Source organism: Eleutherodactylus coqui, chromosome 4 (assembly GCF_035609145.1).
Source record: "Eleutherodactylus coqui strain aEleCoq1 chromosome 4, aEleCoq1.hap1, whole genome shotgun sequence".
Lineage (NCBI taxonomy): Eukaryota > Metazoa > Chordata > Amphibia > Anura > Eleutherodactylidae > Eleutherodactylus > Eleutherodactylus coqui.
This window is the reverse complement of record NC_089840.1, coordinates 149,193,494-149,211,809: the sequence shown is the minus strand read 5'-3', so window position 1 is coordinate 149,211,809 and position 18,316 is coordinate 149,193,494. Positions and strand designations below refer to the sequence as shown.

General features: G+C 41.8%; 1 protein-coding gene across 1 annotated transcript; it reads left to right on the top strand.

The window, feature by feature from the left end:
• The first annotated feature begins 363 nt into the window (after nucleotides 1–363).
• Nucleotides 364–11,249, top strand: LOC136624772 (acidic mammalian chitinase-like). Its single transcript, XM_066598708.1, has 11 exons — nucleotides 364–388; nucleotides 3,819–3,848; nucleotides 4,407–4,608; nucleotides 6,220–6,276; nucleotides 6,365–6,530; nucleotides 6,992–7,116; nucleotides 8,291–8,414; nucleotides 8,648–8,833; nucleotides 9,255–9,374; nucleotides 9,461–9,602; nucleotides 10,978–11,249. Exons 1-11 carry the CDS (start codon nucleotides 364–366, stop codon nucleotides 11,247–11,249), a joined length of 1,449 nt encoding a protein of 482 aa, XP_066454805.1.
• Nucleotides 11,250–18,316: the final 7,067 nt, after the last annotated feature.

Sequence of the window (18,316 nt, the reverse complement as noted above, 5' to 3'; positions counted from 1 at the left end):
AAGGTCATAGCTATATATTATCACATTATTCTCACCTGGCAAATGAGTTATCTAAACCAGGAATGTTAAACGAAGAAGTCCATTGGTTGGAAACACCCATCGTACATAAAGGCACACATTTTAGCTTACCCTTTGACTTCATTTTGTTCCTGCAAAAGTCACTAAGCCCGAGGAACTGTCCAAAAATAATATATCTTAAATCTGATAAAATGTTTTTAAATAATTACTTTTGATCAAGATACCAACAAATAACACAAAATAATTGTATATTTCCAGAGTAATTAAGATGTCAGTTATCGAAAAGATAAGGAGAGAGAAGTATAAATAGTGAAACCTTTCTAACAGGAGTCAGTACGAGGCAAGATGGCAAAACTTATCCTCCTCACCGGTAAGGGAATAATAGCAATTATAAAAGCATATGATTATAATATATGTTATAATATTTATCAGAATTAGTTTTGTTGTGTTTCTGTAGCTTTTCCTATAATACAGCTTAATCAAGTTAATACCAAAATGAATATTCATCACTGAGAATTGTTTTCACATCTCAGTTTCTGTTTTACTAAGTGGAAGATATACTGGATACTGACATTTCTCCTGTATAACAAACACAACTATGTGATTGTTAGATTGTGTTGTAGCAATCAGTGGAAAGTACTTCCAGGTATCAGCAAGGTACCACCAGGTATCAGCAAAGTACCGCCAAGTATCTCCCACTGAAAAAGAATTGTGTGGCTGGATGACTGTGCTAAAATGTCCAACTATTAGTCACTACGTCTACCTCAATTTTATATTCCAGAAAATTTGAAAAAAGAAAATGGCTTTTTCTCCGGACTGGCTTTCAATGATTCCACCAAAAGAGATCAAACATTACATACATTAAATTGCCAAGTTGATTAAACTCTGCATGAAAACAACACATTTCAGGCAGTTTAATAAATTGTTTTATATAATGTTTAATCTTCCTTGGTGGAATGATTGGGAGCTTGTTCCAGAGGAAAAATATGTTTTCTTCATCCACTTTTCTGTTGAACTTGACCCCTGAAGTAAATCCCAGTGGCTGACTGGACCTAGAAGCATGCTGACTGATATGCTGTTATCAGGGGTATATTAAGGCAGCCATTGGCCGCAGACTGTCTGAAGATTGTGGGCCCCCCAGTAGTCTAAAGATTTAAGATGATCTGCTGCTTACTACAGAGAAAGATAATAGAACTGAGCTTAATACTTAGATATGGTAGCAGAACAAAACTCATTACATAGATGTAGTACCAAAAGCAAGACTACTGCATAGATACAATACCAAAACCATGATTACTATTTAGAAACAGCAACAGAACCAAGAAGACTATATGGATATGGTACCAAAACTAGTGTCACTACTTAAATGCAGAGAGAAAAAAAGGTCTCAGCTCTCTGGCAGTAACTGTAATTGAAAATGAAGCTGTAATGTAAAATTTAGTATCACTTACTTCACAGAGGTGCCTGTGCTCAGGCACGCCCAATCCCGGCAAACATGTAGAGAGAAATCAGCAGCAGTGATGGTTCCACAGTTTAATATAGTAATGTAGTACAACACGTTTCGGCCTTAGCAAGTACAAGTACAAGTGTCACTACTTAGATACAGCAAATGAGCCAAGTCTGCTGCATACATGTAGTACTAGCACAAAACCTATTGCAAGAATATGGTAGTAGAACTGATCGTACTACATAGATACGGTACCAGAATTGAGTTTATATTTGCTTCTGTTAGAGGAGTAACTAACATTGTTTTTAAAAAAGCAAAAAAGAAGAAAACAAATCCATAAAGAATAGCATATGATTGTTTTTCCTTTTTTTGTAGTATCCCTGAAAAAATGTGAGAATGCACATCTATCCTATGTTTTTAGAAAATATGTTTAAATCATCTGCATACGCTTTAGCACACCACAACCAGACTTAAAGCCCTTTTACACATAACGATAAATGTTCTGATTCTTGCTGAATCGCGGGAATCTCAACGATAATCGTTCAGTGTGAATGCTGGCAGCAGCTCAACGAGAAATGAAAATTTGTTCATCGTTCAGTTTCTGCAGTCATAAAGTCCCACAATGAACGATGATCTGCTTGTGTAAACAGGCAGTCAGTCATCTGCAATTGCCTGCTTACTGTGAATGGAGGCTAGAGGCCGGAGCGATCACCAGCTGCTCCACCTCCATTCACTGAGCGATCCTCACTCCTATGTGAAAGCACAGCAGCAATTATCACTGGGACAAGCCTTAGTACATAAATACAATAAAAGAACAAAGTCTACAGCATAGATACGGAACTAGAATCAAGCTTACTGCCCTTATTACAATCTACCATTGGCTCTTATAGAGGTTGTAGCTGCTCAAAACCCAGCAAGGTGAGCACATGGGTTATTGTTATCTGGTGTCACCTAATACTGTGGTACATATATATTCTCTATGATACATTCTTGCTTTTTCTGTTAGACTTTTGCATCATTTAGCTTGAGTCCACCATGTGTAATGTATTGTAACACACCGGATAGCACTTTTGCAGTGTTTGTTGCATGGTGCGTTGGTGAGATTGCCAAGCAGCTAGCATTTTGGAGTAATGGCTGCTCAAAAAAAATCAGAAATCCTAACCTTTCAACCAATCTAGAAGTCCGGCTGATTGGCCAAAGAGGAGATTGGGTGAGGGGAGATTTAGTGTGACCACAGGGAGAGCACAGTGTGATGTATGACCCTGCTCTGCAAACCTTGCCAGTTGTTGGAGAGTTTGTGTCCCACTTCCTGTTCTGTTTATTCCGACTTAGTAGACCTGAATTCCTGTATCCTGTTTTGAATATCTGTAGACCTGACCCTGTTTTCCCCTTTCTGTTTTCTAATGACTTGTATGTACCCCTCGGGTCTCTCTGTCCTAATACCTGCATTCTGACTGTTGTCCACTAGGCGCTGAGTTAACCACTCACAGTCATTGAATGGCTGTGATTTGATAACCCAGTGCTGGCTTTCATTGGCTGACGTCGTGCTGAGTTAGCCAATCAGAGCAATAGCTTTCTGGAGGCGGGGCATTCAAGCCCCGCATCCAGAAAGCAATGCTCTGTCGGCGTGGAGGAGGGAGCGACAGCCTGCAGCAGCGTCGCGGGGGGTGAGTATTGATTTTTTTTCTACAGCGTATTCCCGGCGTATAAGACGACCCCTGACTTTGGAGAAGATTTCCCTGGGTTAAAAAGTCATCTTGTACGCTGGAAAATACGGTATCATATTTGTCTGACATAGGCCCTGCCTTAGGCCTGTCCCATGAGTTTAAGCTACTGCATACTATGTGCACAGTTTTTGCATGTGTAATATGCAGTACCAATCTCTCATAGACTTTTAATTGTGCCGCTCACATGTCATCCACTAAATACGCGTGCGAAAAAGAATAGCACATGTTCTATCTTGATGTGTAATATGCTCACATACACGCCAAAATAGTGTATGGGGATTGGCGGCATGCAACAAGTATGAAAGGAATTGCATACTTCCTGCTTGCTCTCGTGCGAATGATATGTACGCGGCCCACTGGCAAACATGATCGCGTAAGCCCGGCCTTCCTCTAATCCTTGAAATTAAAGTACATATGAAACCTGACAAAGTCGGTACCACACTAATTGTCTGAAAGTGACTTTGAATGGAGATTGTAATTTAAAAAAAGAAAGTTCAGAAATGACACCTATAAGAAGATATCTTAATTGTCAGGATGCAAAAAACCCTCAAAACACATACAAAAATGTGATGTTAACAGAAGCTTGCCTTAGCATTAAAAGCCATTTTAACATTTCTGTCTTTTAGGGCTGGTATTGTTGCTGAACGCTCAGATAGGTAAGTTGTAAAATGTGTCATTCAATGGGTGATTGATAAGAATCATCTGCTAAAGCTATAAAGGAAACATGTTAGATCACTCTGATTAAAATATGGCATCATCAAGCAAGTATACTAGTGAACATTTCCAAACGGTAAAGATCATGGCTCAACTGATGGCAAGAATAGTATGACACATAGATTTCTCACCCATTTACCCAAAGAACGATTGGCTTCTTAGCATACAAAGCGAGAGTACACTATGGCTGATATATACATATTAACACAGTAATGGAAAGAATGTTTCAAACAATTTTCCTCTGGTGCCAGTGATATACATCAAACCCAAAGAATTCATCTTTTGGACCCTAGGGCGCCATTCGTGAGCCACAGTTGCTCATATAAGTCTTTAGCAGGTAGACAACTCACTGTTATCCTAGTGCAAAGGTACTACCTCAGTATAGATACAAGGATACACCACTAGTGAGTATGTATGTATCATAGAAAATACTGGTTTTGTATTCCTGGAATCACTACAATGTGCATATTTGTATGTGCTTATTCTTACTTTTGATATAGGCTCTGCCTTCGAGCTGTCATGCTATTTCACCAACTGGGCCCAATACAGACCTGGACTGGGGAAGTTCAAGCCTGATAATATTGACCCATGCCTGTGTACTCACCTGATTTATGCCTTTGCTGGCATGACCAACAACCAGATTGCCACAATTGAATGGAATGACGTCACTCTGTACGGCTCTTTCCAAAACCTAAAAAATCAGTAAGTAGTTATGTTATAATTTAACATTTGCTATTATTGGCCATTGGTCTAATGTGATATATTACCATCCTTTACTCTTGCTAATTGGCAGTCATACTTTAGAGGGCTCCTGCACACTTGCGTTCTTCTTGCACGTTTTTTTGCACACGATTTTGCTGCGTTTTTTTAACGCAAAGTCAATAGGACTTTCTAATGTTAAAAACGTGAGAGAAAAACGCAACTGTGCAAGAGCCCTAAAGATCATAGTTGCTGAGAATGTTGTGCAGTAATTGTCTTCCCCACAACTCGTTTTACCAGTCTAATTCCATCTGTTGTGTCGCTCTGAACTAAAGCACTCTCTACTTTTAGGCCTCATGTCCACGGGGAAAATCAGGCCCGCCGCAGATTCTCCATGCAGAATCCCACAGTGGGTCCCTCCTTTCCCGGGGAAATAAGACTAAAAATAAGAATAAACTCACCTGTCCGGACGCTGCGGATCTTCCCTCTGTCGCGGCCAGATCTTCTTTCTTCTTTGGCCCGGCGAATGTGCTCGGCACGCCGGCAGCGTGCCGCACGCATGCGCCAGGCACATCCGTTGGACCGAAGAAAGAAGATCCGGCCGCGACAGAGGGAAGATCCACAGCGTCCGGACAGGTAACTTTAATTCAGGTACGGCTGTTCTGCGGATCTGGACGGCTTCCATAGGCTTCAATAGAAGCCTGCGGGAGCCGTCCCCGCAGGACACCCGCACTAAAATGGAGCATGACGCGTTTTTTTTCCCGCACACGCAATCCGCGCCTGAAGGAAAAATGACATCCGCAGGTATTTAACTACCTGCGGGTGTCCAATGCATCCCTATGGGGCACTGATCCGCATGGGGGAAAAACACTGTGGATTTTGAATCTTATTTTTACGGAGGACATGAGGCCTTACAGTCATATTTCTTTAAAAAATCTGCTTAAATTTGTATTAATGTCCACTTCAAAATTTATTGTAAGTATCTGTCATGTCCATGATACATTTTTAGTGAATACATCGGGCGAATACATATGTGCACATAATATACATTATCTTGTATGAAGCACCATACATGTTGAATGAAAACAAAACTCAAACTGAAGTGTTAACACACAAAATCCATAGAAATAATTTTACAGGTAAAATTATAGCAATTCTTTATTTCAATCCATGGGACCCCTGTTACTAGACAATAGTCAAATGGTTAGGAAGAAAACTTTTAAGAGCAAAGTGAATAGCATTAAGCCTTATACACACAACACAATGTGAGGCACTCTATGAACTGCCAACTGTGGTAACAGATCATGCACATATTCTCCCATAAAAGCAATGCACCTAGTGAAATATACCTATAAAACAATATAAGATGGCATATGTCACAATTTATTTTTCTTCTGCATTCAAATCTCTATGGGTTCATATCTGACCACTGCCATATAGATGTACAGTATGGGCCAACAAATATCTATGGTTTCTGTATTGTAACTCCATTCAATCCAGAGGAACAAAAAGAAACCTTCTACCCATTTGTACATCCTCTCTATAGTAGAAATATGCCACTGGATAAAATGCATAGTTTAGGTCAATAGAAGTAATAAAATGTCTTAATTCTAGGAATGGTAACCTGAAGACTCTGCTGGCCATCGGAGGCTGGAACTTTGGCACTGCACCGTAAGTAGCAAATAATCCAGATATAATGTGAGTGCGTATCAATCAATCTATCTGAATTTAAAAACATTTACATTTAACTTGTTTACAGTTTCACCGCCATGGTGTCTACTGCTCAGACCCGCCAAACCTTCATCACATCTGTGATCACATTCCTGCGCCAGTATGGTTTCGATGGAATTGACTTTGACTGGGAATACCCTGGCTCAAGAGGCAGCACTCCTCAGGACAAAGCACTCTTTACCACTTTGGTTCAGGTACTCTTGGGTTCATGTGACCCATGTCTTAAGGTCCTTTTACACAGGCTGATTATTGGGCCTGAAGTTTCCACCAACAGCTTGTTTGCCTAACAATCGGACCATATAAAGTGACTAACGATCAGCCGAACAAACGCTAGTTCGTTGGCTGATCATTTGGTTTCATCAAGCATAAAAATACTCTGATCAGTGGTATTTAGCCATGTGAACAGGTACATGTACAGCCAGCCTATGAGGACAAACAATCATAGCAATGATCGTTTGTTCCCAGAAGCCTTTTTTTGGCCTGTGTGAAAGAAAATAAAACAAGCGCCGATCAATATGCATGTTGATCAGCGCTCATTACATCGGGCCACGAATTTGACTCATGTTAAAGGACCATTACTCATCTTTATTAGTATCCAAACTGCAAAAGCAGATATAAATAATAAGGCAATTTTATCTATAATGGCATCTTACAGGAAATGAGGGCGGCTTTCCAGACAGAGGCTTCACAATCCAACAAAGCAGAACTCATGATTACTGCTGCCGTAGCTGGTGGAATCTCCAACATTCAGTCTGGTTACCAGATACCTCAACTGGCTCAGTAAGTAGATAGAATAAATGTAATCATTTGTAATAGAAAAACCTTTGCAGGCATTCTTGTACATTTTATACTAGAAAGGGCTGTGAATGATATGTACTTGTAGTTGCGTTTTAAAGTGAATTCCCCCATAGCAGCACCTTACACTCTGCTGTACTGCTGCTGCAAGACTTGCTGCAAAGGCAGTTGCAATTCATTTGGTCGTTCCTCAGTAATAGACTTAAACTGCTGTCCTGTTAGCACTAGTAGTACATGATAGCAGTTTGTAGTATGCTGCTATGAAATTCTCACAGACTTTAAACACCCGTGAAATAGGACTTACTCGATAAACAGATAATCAAAGAATGGCATGAAAAAAATCTTAAATCTAATACAACTTTTGGCGTGGGCTCGGCTCCAGAAAGAGTGAGCGCTACCTGCTAAGATGAAAATGGTCTGCTTGTCCCCCTACCTCCTCGCAATTCCACAGACCCAGCAATATCAAAGTGTTTAAGACCAGGCCGGATGGCGGTTGATGGAGGCCCTGGGTTGTGCACCCCCATTTTAAGTAACCGTAGCTCACAAACTAGCAAACTTCATAACAATGAATTTATATAGCTATTATGCTATTTTATTGTTAGGTGGGCAACAGGAGAAATTCTTCACAGGCCAGCCCATATAGAAACTAGTACATAGAAAATCAAAAGTATTTATTTTCCCATAGCAGAAATATATTGCAGCGACGTTTCGACCAGCGATCTGGTCTTTATCAAGCTTGATAAAGACCATGATAGTACATGATGTACCATTTTCAATAGAGGTTATTCTGTTTACAAATACACTTGTTTTCCCTGTCTAGAATTTTCTATTACATTAGTACATATACAGCATATGCTAAAATGGTAGCCGACATGTACATTACTGCATTACTAATTAACAAATAAAATAGCTATTATGTTAATTGCATTAATTGTATCTGACTGGACATGAATTTAGGTAAAATTTTTGCTATAATCCAGGTAAAGGAATTGGGAAATATGGGACCCACTGGCAATTTAGGATTTTTAGTTATATTACATTATGAATTATTTATTTTAAATTTGTCATAAAACCGTTTTAAGGAACTAAGGGGCAATTTATGTGGTGGCTTTCTCGTAACAAATATTGCAAGGTTTTAACAAGGTTTCCAACATTTTAGGGCTTTGGATTACTTCCATGTTATGACCTATGATCTGCATGGATCTTGGGAAGGATATACTGGAGAGAACAGCCCACTGTATGCTAACCCTTCTCAAACTGGTGCCAATGCTTACTTGAATGTGGTTAGTATCTATCAAATGATAGTTCTGTGAATAAGCCAGGTGTGTAGTTCTATGTTTGAGAATTTCTCGGTGGGTGTATGTATGTACATTATGACTGCATATGCATGATTGCATAGTATCTCTGGGTGAATTGATAAATCCATGCAAAAATGCATCATTTATGTTTTGACGCTATAAAATCTGAAAAAGCATAGAATTTAATAAAATCTCACAAAATTCTTCATAAATTCTAGGAGTACGTCATGAACTACTGGCTGAACAATGGTGCCCCAGCTAATAAACTCATTGTTGGATTCCCAACTTATGGACACACTTTCATCCTGAGCAATCCATCTAACACTGGCATCGGTGCCCCAACTTCTGGAGCTGGACCTGCTGGACCTTACACTAGACAGTCTGGATTCTGGGCCTACTATGAAGTAAGATATTCTTAAACTAACTAGTAAGCCCAATGTTAAAACAGAAGGTGAAAATAAGAATAATTTAAGCATTAGGGCACACACAAGCAGGTGTCCAAAAATTGACACTATTGCATCATAGGAACAACCTAAAAATACATTTAAAGCAGTTTTCGAGCTCTGAACTTTTGATGACTTATCCTGAGAATACATCGTAAATAGTTGATTGGTGGGTAAGTGCGCCTGCCATTTTAGTCTGTTGCACAGTGTGTTTCTGGCACACAGCAGCTCTCTAAGGCTCTGACGAGGTTGGCTCATCATTGGTGTAGAGCTGGAAATCCCCCTTTAATTGTCTGAGAGACAAAACAGACAAACTCACTTAAAATAATCTTACTATTAAACAGAATTTCATAGAATCTCACTTTACCACTTATTTCTGCAGATCTGTACTTTCCTGAAGAATGGAGCTACTAATATGTGGTCTTCTTCTGAAGAAGTCCCCTATGCCTACCAAGGTAATGAGTGGTTGGGATATGACAATCAGAAGAGTTTCCAGTTAAAGGTAATTGCATTATTTTTCATTAAAAAAAAAGAAAAAAAACACAAGACATATATGACATTGTTGATTTTCACATTTCTAATATATAGGCTGAATGGCTGGTAAAGAACAACTTTGCAGGTGCCATGGTCTGGGCAATTGATTTGGATGATTTCACTGGCACTTTCTGTAACCAGGGCAAATATCCTCTAATTTCCACACTGAAGAACGCTCTAGGCATCCAAGCTTCTGGTTAGTATTATGCTTATGTTAGGATATTACTTTCAGTGAAATTATATCCTGACAGTAATCAGAGCTGGCTTTAGGCTATAGAGTGTGCCCCGTACAGGAAGATTTTGATGCCCCTCCATATGCCCGACATAGGAAATTGAATAGGGATCATCACTAATTTAGCCTTGACACTGCTGCACAACAGAAAAACAGTGAAGGGGTGCAGCATCGCAACAGAGCTGGCTGCTCTTCATTCTCAGGAGTAGCAGGGGTACCAGAGGTTAGACCCCCACAGATCATAAATGGATGGCATATACCAGCAATATGTTGTCACTTTATAAACTTGAAACCCCCCGTTAAAGTGATTAATTCTTGAACACTTGTAACATATTGCTTGTGTAGACTAATAAATCTAATTGTCAGGTAACCACATACAAATACACAGAGTGGAGTCACGTTATTATGACCACAAGCTAAAATCCAGTAATTGCCATGTGCCGCACAGACAGCAGCTGGACGAGCTGTGAGTGACTCTATTAGGTGTGGGTAGGTGGTCTCAGGTATCTGGAGCCATGCTGACTGCAGTACATCCCACAGTTACGGGAGGGTGTGCGGGGAAGCAACCATAGAGCGAACATGATGATAAAGGTGGTCCGACAGATGCTCAATTGGATTTAAGTCTGTGTAATAAGGGGTACAGGGAAGTATTTAGAAGTCTTGGTCGTGTTCTTCCAGACACTGCCTGACATTCTTCATTGGCTATGTGCTGTCAACAACTAAAGTAGGAGATAGTCATAATAATGTGACTCGACTGTGTATATACATAGCAATATTTGTCTGGGCGTTCTCTATGTGCTTTTTTTCTTGCATTCAGAGTAGGTTGCCCTGCCCTCCAGAATTATGGGGACCACATAACTTAAAGAGGTTTTGACCCTTCAGAAAAAATCTCCCTTTTCTACCTACAACATCTCCTCACTCCCTTTCTAAGAAGTCATCTCTGCACTTTGTGACATCATTTCACCCCACTACTCACAGCATTACCTCTGCCACTTCAGTATCATTTTTCCAACTTGGAATTTTGTTTCCTTCCACTTCCTTAACAGAATCGCCTCCCCGACCGAGATATCATCTCTACCCTTCCTTGGTATCAATTCAACCATGAGTCCTCCCAAGTATCATGTCTCCCGCTAGGTGTTATGTAGAAGGTAGAATGCTGGTCTGTAGATCTGTCCAATTGCAAGCAGGGGTCAGTAAAGAATGTTTCCACATTTGGGCAAATTGATCTATACCATATGAAATGGATAAACCTACTATGCAATTATACTGACATGTGCAGTAATATATACCAATAAAAAGCATGCTGTTCTGATTAACCTTATACATTTCTTTCTTGTAGGGTGTACACCTCCTGCAACTCCTGTTGCTCCAATAACAGCAGCACCACAAACTGTGCCCAGTGGAAGTGGATCTGGCAGCGGTGGTTCCAGCAGTGGTTCAGGCAGTAGCTCAGGGGGCAGCGGATTTTGTGCTGGCAAGGCTAGTGGACTCTACCCTGTGGCTGGAAACAAGAATGCCTTTTGGCACTGCTTGAATGGCATCACTTACGAACAGTATTGCCAGTCTGGCCTTGTGTTTGACCCTAGCTGTGAGTGCTGCAACTGGGCATAATCTGTAAAGAGTTAGTAACGGATGGCACAGAGAATATCAAAGTGAATTGTTACAAGTGCTACAAAAAATAAACAAGTGTTCAGCATATTCTGGCTCAATGTTTTATTGCAAAATTTTTTTGAATTAATCGATAATTGTATGTTTTACTTAAAAAAAAAGGCAGTTACATATACACACAACTCAATATAGGATAGTAGCAGAATCTTCTGTTACAGCTCTGTTGAAGTGAGAAGGCATTGCAGCAGGTTAAGTCACAAAACGTTTCAACAATTTATTAGTGTATGGAGAGCAAGAAAGCATAAGCAATAGAGATGAGCGGGCACCAAAATGCTCGGGTGCTCGTTGCTCGAGTCGAACTTTTCGTAATGCTCGAGACCTTGTTTCGAGTAACGAACCACATTTAAGTCAAACACCAGAAAACATCAGAAAGTCATGGAAACACCACAGAAATGGATAGGGAAGGGCAGGGGCAGCATGCATGGCTGCATCTGAGGCTCCCAGGTCTCACTATTAAGCCAAAATGGGGGCTAGAGTCTAGCATCACCCCCCTAACAATTTACTTGGGACAAACCCTCATTAGCAAGGCACATGCGCTGGCACATCTTAGCTAAGCACCACACTACCTCCAACCAAGGACAATCACTGCCTGTGATTCTCCTGGGTTACATGCTGGCATTACTGTCCAACCCCCCTGCACGACCCTGCGTCCAAAGCGCACACAAAAGTTTCCCTGTGCAGTGTTCAGCTGCCCTCATGCCACACACTCGCTTCATAGCCACACCACCCTCATGTCTATTTATAAGTGTGTACTGGATGAGGAGGAACCAGAGGCACACACTACAGAGGTTTGACAGGGCCAGGTAGCGACCCCCCTTTGAAAGTGTGGGCGATAGCCCACAATGCTGTTGAGAGTTGATGATAAATTGACGTACGATCATCATTCCAATCCCGTGCCACCTCTGTCCCAAAATTGTCAGGAGCCGCAATCGTGGGCATAAAGGGGACTCAGGTGCCAGCACTTCTACACATCTCCACAATGCAGCAATACTCTGTGTGGGAAGCACGTGAGCGGGCCCAGGGTCAAGCTCAGTCCCAGCCTCCACTTTGTGTGACCCAAGCTACATAGCAATGAGAAATCAATGTGTCCCCACACAATTCATTCTGTGTAGGTGTCAGATAGCTCAACACCGCAATGGGAAATCTTTGAGTTCCTTGGGCTTGCCTATGCTGTCGGTGCACAAAGATGGTATTACACAAGAAGAAATCAGAGCGTCCAAACTTGGCATAGTTTCACCCCGCCAAGGACCTTGGCCCACATTTCTACCCTAGTCAGTCAGTGTATTTGTGCTAGACAGGTAAAACACTGCAATGGGAAGTCTTTGTGCACCCACAGCATAGACGAGCCCCTGGAACCCAAGGAAAGTATTACACATAAAGAAATCAGAGCGCCCAAACAAGGCAGTTTCACCTTGCCAAGGACCTCAACCTCGGCTCACACCCTCAGTAATCGTGGGAATAATGCGGACTTGGATGCTAGTGCAGCTGTGAATGTCTCATTAATGCAGTAATGCTCCCTTTGTTTGGCCCAAACCAGTGTCTCAGATAACTGTGATATCACAAGAGAAAATACATGTTGCCCAGCACTGATCCTCAGACCCCAAGCAGGAGGAGGAGGTGGCATAACAAGGCCAAGAAACCATGACCGAGGTAGGACCCGCAATAGTCTGTGTGGGAAGTACGTGAGCGGGCCCTGGGTCAAGCTCGGACCCAAGGTGCCGCGAGTTACATAGCAATGGAAAATCCATGTGTCCACACACTATTCATTCTGTGTAGGTGTCAGATAGCTCGGCCTCAGCCCACATTTCTGCCCTAGTCAGTCAGTGTATTTGTGCCAGATAAAATACCGCGATGGGAAGTCTTTGTGCACCCACAGTATAGGCGGACCCCTAAAACATTTCTATAGCAAGAGTATAGGCGGACCCCAGTAACATTTCTGTAGCAAAAGTATAGGCAGACCCCTGTAACATTTCTGTAGTAAAAGTATAGGCGGACCCCAGTAACATTCCTGTAGCAGAAGTATAGGCAGACCCCTGTAACATTTCTGTAGCAAGAGTGTAGGCAAACCCCTGAAACATTGGTGTACCAAGAGTATAGGCGGACCCCAGTAACATTTCTGTAGCAAAAGTATAGGCGGATCCCAGTAACCTTTCTGTACCAAAAGTATAAGCAGACCCCTGTAACATTTCTGTAGTAAAAGTATAGGCGGACCCCAGTAACATTCCTGTAGCAGAAGTATAGGCGGACCCCAGTAACATTCCAGTAGCAAAAGTATAGGCGAACCCCTGAAACATTGGTGTACCAAGAGTATAGGCGGACCCCCGTAACATTTATTTAGTAAAAGTATAGGCGGATCCCAGTAACATTTCTGTAGCAAAAGTATAGGCGGACCCCAGTAACATTTCTGTAACAAGAGTGTAGGCGAACCTCTGAAACATTGGTGTACCAAAAGTATAGGCAGACCCCAGTAACATTTCTGTAGCAAAAGTATAGGCAGACCCCCTAGTAATCTTCCTGTAGTAAAAGTATAGGCGAACCGCAGTAACATTTCTGTAGCAAGAGTATAAGCGAACCCCTGAAACATTGGTGTACAAAGAGTATAGGCGGACCCCAGTAACATTTCTGTAGCAAAAGTATAGGCGGATCCCAGTAACATTTCTGTAGCAAAAGTATAGGCGGATCCCAGTAACATTTCTGTAGCAAAAGTATAGGCGGACCCCAGTAACATTTCTGTAGCAAAAGTATAGGCAGACCCCAGTAACATTTCTGTAGTAAAAGTATAGGTGGACCCCAGTAACATTTCTGTAGCAAAAGTATAGGCAGACCCCTGTAGCATTTCTGTAGCAAAAGTATAGGCAGACCCCTGTAACATTTCTGTAGTAAAAGTATAGACGAACCCCAGTAACATCAATGTAGCAGAAGTATAGGCAGACCCCTGTAATATTTCTGTAGCAAGAGTGTGGGCGAACCCCTGAAACATTGGTGTACCAAGAGTATAGGCAGACCCCTGTAACATTTCTGTAGCAAAAGTATAGGCGGACCCCAGTAACATTCCTGTAGAAGAAGTACAGGCAGGCCCCCTAGTAACATTCCTGTAGTAAAAGTATAGGCAGACCCCTGTAACATTTCTGTTGTAAAATCATAGGCGGAAGCCAGTAACATTTCTGTAGAAAAAGTATAGGCAGACCCCTGTAACATTTCTGTAACAGAAGTATAGGCAAACCCCTGTAACATTCCTGTAGAAGAAGTATAGACGGACCCCAGTAACATTTCTGTAGCAAAAGTATAGGCAGACCCTGTAACATTTCTGTAGCAAGAGTGTAGGCGAACCGCTGAAACAATGGTGTATGAAGAGTATAGGCAGACCTCAGTAACATTTCTGTAGCAAAAGTATAGGCGGACCCCAGTAACATTTCTGTAGCAAAAGTATAGGCGGACCCCAGTAACATTTCTGTAGCAAAAGTATAGGCGAACTCCAGTAACATTTCTGTAGCAAAAGTATAGGCAGATCCCAGTAACATTTCTGTAGCAAAAGTATAGGCAGATTCCTGTAACATTTCTGTAGTAAAAGTATAGGCGGCCCCCTGTAATATTTCTGTGGCAAGAGTGTAGGTGAACCCCTGAAACATTGGTGTACCAAAAGTATAGGCAGACCCCAGTAACATTTCTGTAGCAAAAGTATAGGCGGACCCCAGTAACATTCCTGTAGCAGAAGTATAGGCAGACCCCTGTAACATTTCTGTAGCAAGAGTGTGGGCGAACCCCTGAAACATTGGTGTACCAAGAGTATAGGCAGACCCCAGTACCATTTCTGTAGCAAAAGTAAAGGGGGACCCCAGTAACATTCCAGTAGCAGAAGTATAGGCAGACCCCTGTAACATTTCTGTTGTAAAATCATAGGCAGACCCCAGTAACATTTCTGTAGAAAAAGTATAGGCAGACCCCTGTAACATTTCTGTAGCAGAAGTATAGGCATACCCCTGTAACATTCCTGTAGAAGAAGTATAGGCGGACCCCAGTAACATTTCTGTAGCAAAAGTATAGGAAGACCCCAGTAACATTTCTGTAGCAAAAGTATAGGCAGACCCCTTTAACATTTCTGTTGTAAAAACATAGGTGTACCCCAGTAACATTTCTGTAGAAGAAGCATAAGCGGACCCCAGAACATTTCTGTAGCAAAAGTATAGGCAGACCCTGTAGCATTTCTGTAGCAAGAGTGTAGGCAAACCTCTGAAACATTGGTGTACCAAGAGTATAGGCGGACGTCAGTAACATTTCTGTAGTAAAAGTATAGGTGGACCCCAGTAACATTTCTGTAGCAAAAGTATAGGCAGACCCCTGTAGCATTTCTGTAGCAAAAGTATAGGCAGACCCCTGTAACATTTCTGTAGTAAAAGTATAGACGAACCCCAGTAACATCAATGTAGCAGAAGTATAGGCAGACTCCTGTAATATTTCTGTAGCAAGAGTGTGGGCAAACCCCTGAAACATTGGTGTACCAAGAGTATAGGCAGACCCCTGTAACATTTCTGTAGCAAAAGTATAGGCGGACCCCAGTAACATTCCTGTAGAAGAAGTACAGGCAGGCCCCCTAGTAACATTCCTGTAGTAAAAGTATAGGCAGACCCCTGTAACATTTCTGTTGTAAAATCATAGGCGGACCCCAGTAACATTTCTGTAGAAAAAGTATAGGCAGACCCCTGTAACATTTCTGTAACAGAAGTATAGGCAAACCCCTGTAACATTCCTGTAGAAGAAGTATAGACGGACCCCAGTAACATTTCTGTAGCAAAAGTATAGGCAGACCCTGTAACATTTCTGTAGCAAGAGTATAGGCGAACCACTGAAACAATGGTGTATGAAGAGTATAGGCAGACCTCAGTAACATTTCTGTAGCAAAAGTATAGGCGGACCCCAGTAACATTTCTGTAGCAAAAGTATAGGCGGACCCCAGTAACATTTCTGTAGCAAAAGTATAGGCGAACTCCAGTAACATTTCTGTAGCAAAAGTATAGGCAGATCCCAGTAACATTTCTGTAGCAAAAGTATAGGCAGATTCCTGTAACATTTCTGTAGTAAAAGTATAGGCGGCCCCCTGTAATATTTCTGTGGCAAGAGTGTAGGTGAACCCCTGAAACATTGGTGTACCAAGAGTATAGGCGGACCCCAGTAACATTTCTGTAGCAAAAGTATAGGCGGACCCCAGTAACATTCCTGTAGCAGAAGTATAGGCAGACCCCTGTAACATTTCTGTAGCAAGAGTGTGGGCGAACCCCTGAAACATTGGTGTACCAAGAGTATAGGCAGACCCCAGTACCATTTCTGTAGCAAAAGTAAAGGGGGACCCCAGTAACATTCCAGTAGCAGAAGTATAGGCAGACCCCTGTAACATTTCTGTTGTAAAATCATAGGCAGACCCCAGTAACATTTCTGTAGAAAAAGTATAGGCAGACCCCTGTAACATTTCTGTAGCAGAAGTATAGGCATACCCCTGTAACATTCCTGTAGAAGAAGTATAGGCGGACCCCAGTAACATTTCTGTAGCAAAAGCATAGGAAGACCCCAGTAACATTTCTGTAGCAAAAGTATAGGCAGACCCCTTTAACATTTCTGTTGTAAAAACATAGGCGTACCCCAGTAACATTTCTGTAGAAGAAGCATAGGCGGACCCCAGAACATTTCTGTAGCAAAAGTATAGGCAGACCCTGTAGCATTTCTGTAGCAAGAGTGTAGGCAAACCTCTGAAACATTGGTGTACCAAGAGTATAGGCGGACCTCAGTAACATTTCTGTAGCAAAAGTAAAGGCAGACCCCAGTAACATTTCTGTAGCAAAAGTATAGACAGACCCCAGTAACATTTCTGTAGCAGAAGTATAGGCAGACCCCTGTAACATTCCTGTAGAAGAAGTATAGGCGGACGCCAGTAACATTTCTGTTGCAAAAGTATAGGCAGACCCCTGTAACATTTCTGTAGCAAGAGTGTAGGCGAACCCCTGAAACATTAGTGTACCAAAAGTATAGGCGGACCCCAGTAACATTTCTGTAGCAAAAGTATAGGCGGACCCCAGTAACATTTCTGTAGCAAAAGTATAGGCAGACCCCTGTATCATTTCTGTAGCAAATGTATAGGCAGACTGCAGTAACATTTCTGTAGCAGAAAAATAGGCAGACCCCTGTAATATTTCTGTAGCAAGAGTGTAGGCGAACCCCTGAAACATTGGTGTACCAAGAGTATAGGCGGACCCCAATAACATTTCTGTAGCAAAAGTATAGGCAGACCCCTGTAACATTTCTGTAGCAAGAGTATAGGCGAACCCCTGAAACATTGGTGTATCAAGAGTGTAGGCAAAGGCCGGAAAAATTAGTTAGATAACAGTATAAGCGAGGGCCAAAAAAATTTGTGCACCCCTGAAAAATTTCTCAACCGCGAGGGCAGGTGAAACCCATAAACATTTTTTTAAAGATACAGCTCGCTGTTGCTTAATTTGTAACAGAGCCTGGAGGCAGCTCTGTGAAAAAAATTGGTTTCTGTTAAAATATCAATACTTTTGAAACTTTAAAAAATTGTAAAAAACTTTAAAAACAGAGCCTTTTGGGCCGCAGAAACATTGGCAGTTCAGCATGATGACATGATGTTTTAGGAGAAGGAGGAGTAGAAGGAGTAAATATATTCGAAAGAGATTGGCAAAGCTAATTCCCCCATTTTTGTGGTGATAGAGGATGCTTTTTTCTCCTGTTGCAGCGAAAAGAATCATTAGGTTTCGCTGCTTTCCGCCAGTGGAGAAGAGAAGTCTGGGGAAATCCAGCGTTTGTTCATCTTATGAGTGTAAGCATGTCAGCACTGGCAGTTGACAGGTGGGTACGCTTATCCGTGATGATTCCCCCAGCTGCACTAAACACCCTCTCTGACAAGACGCTAGCGGCAGGGCAGGCCAGCAGCTCCAGGGTGTACAGCGCAAGTTCGTGCCACGTGTCCAGCTTTGACACCCAATAGTTGTATGGAGCAGAGG

Coding starts and splice junctions, on each gene's coding strand:
- LOC136624772 (XM_066598708.1), top strand. CDS start 364: ATGGCAAAACTTATCCTCCTCACCG. Junction 6,531..6,991: donor TCTTTACCACTTTGGTTCAG/GTACTCTTGGGT, acceptor GGCATCTTACAG/GAAATGAGGGCGGCTTTCCA. Junction 8,834..9,254: donor GATTCTGGGCCTACTATGAA/GTAAGATATTCT, acceptor TTATTTCTGCAG/ATCTGTACTTTCCTGAAGAA.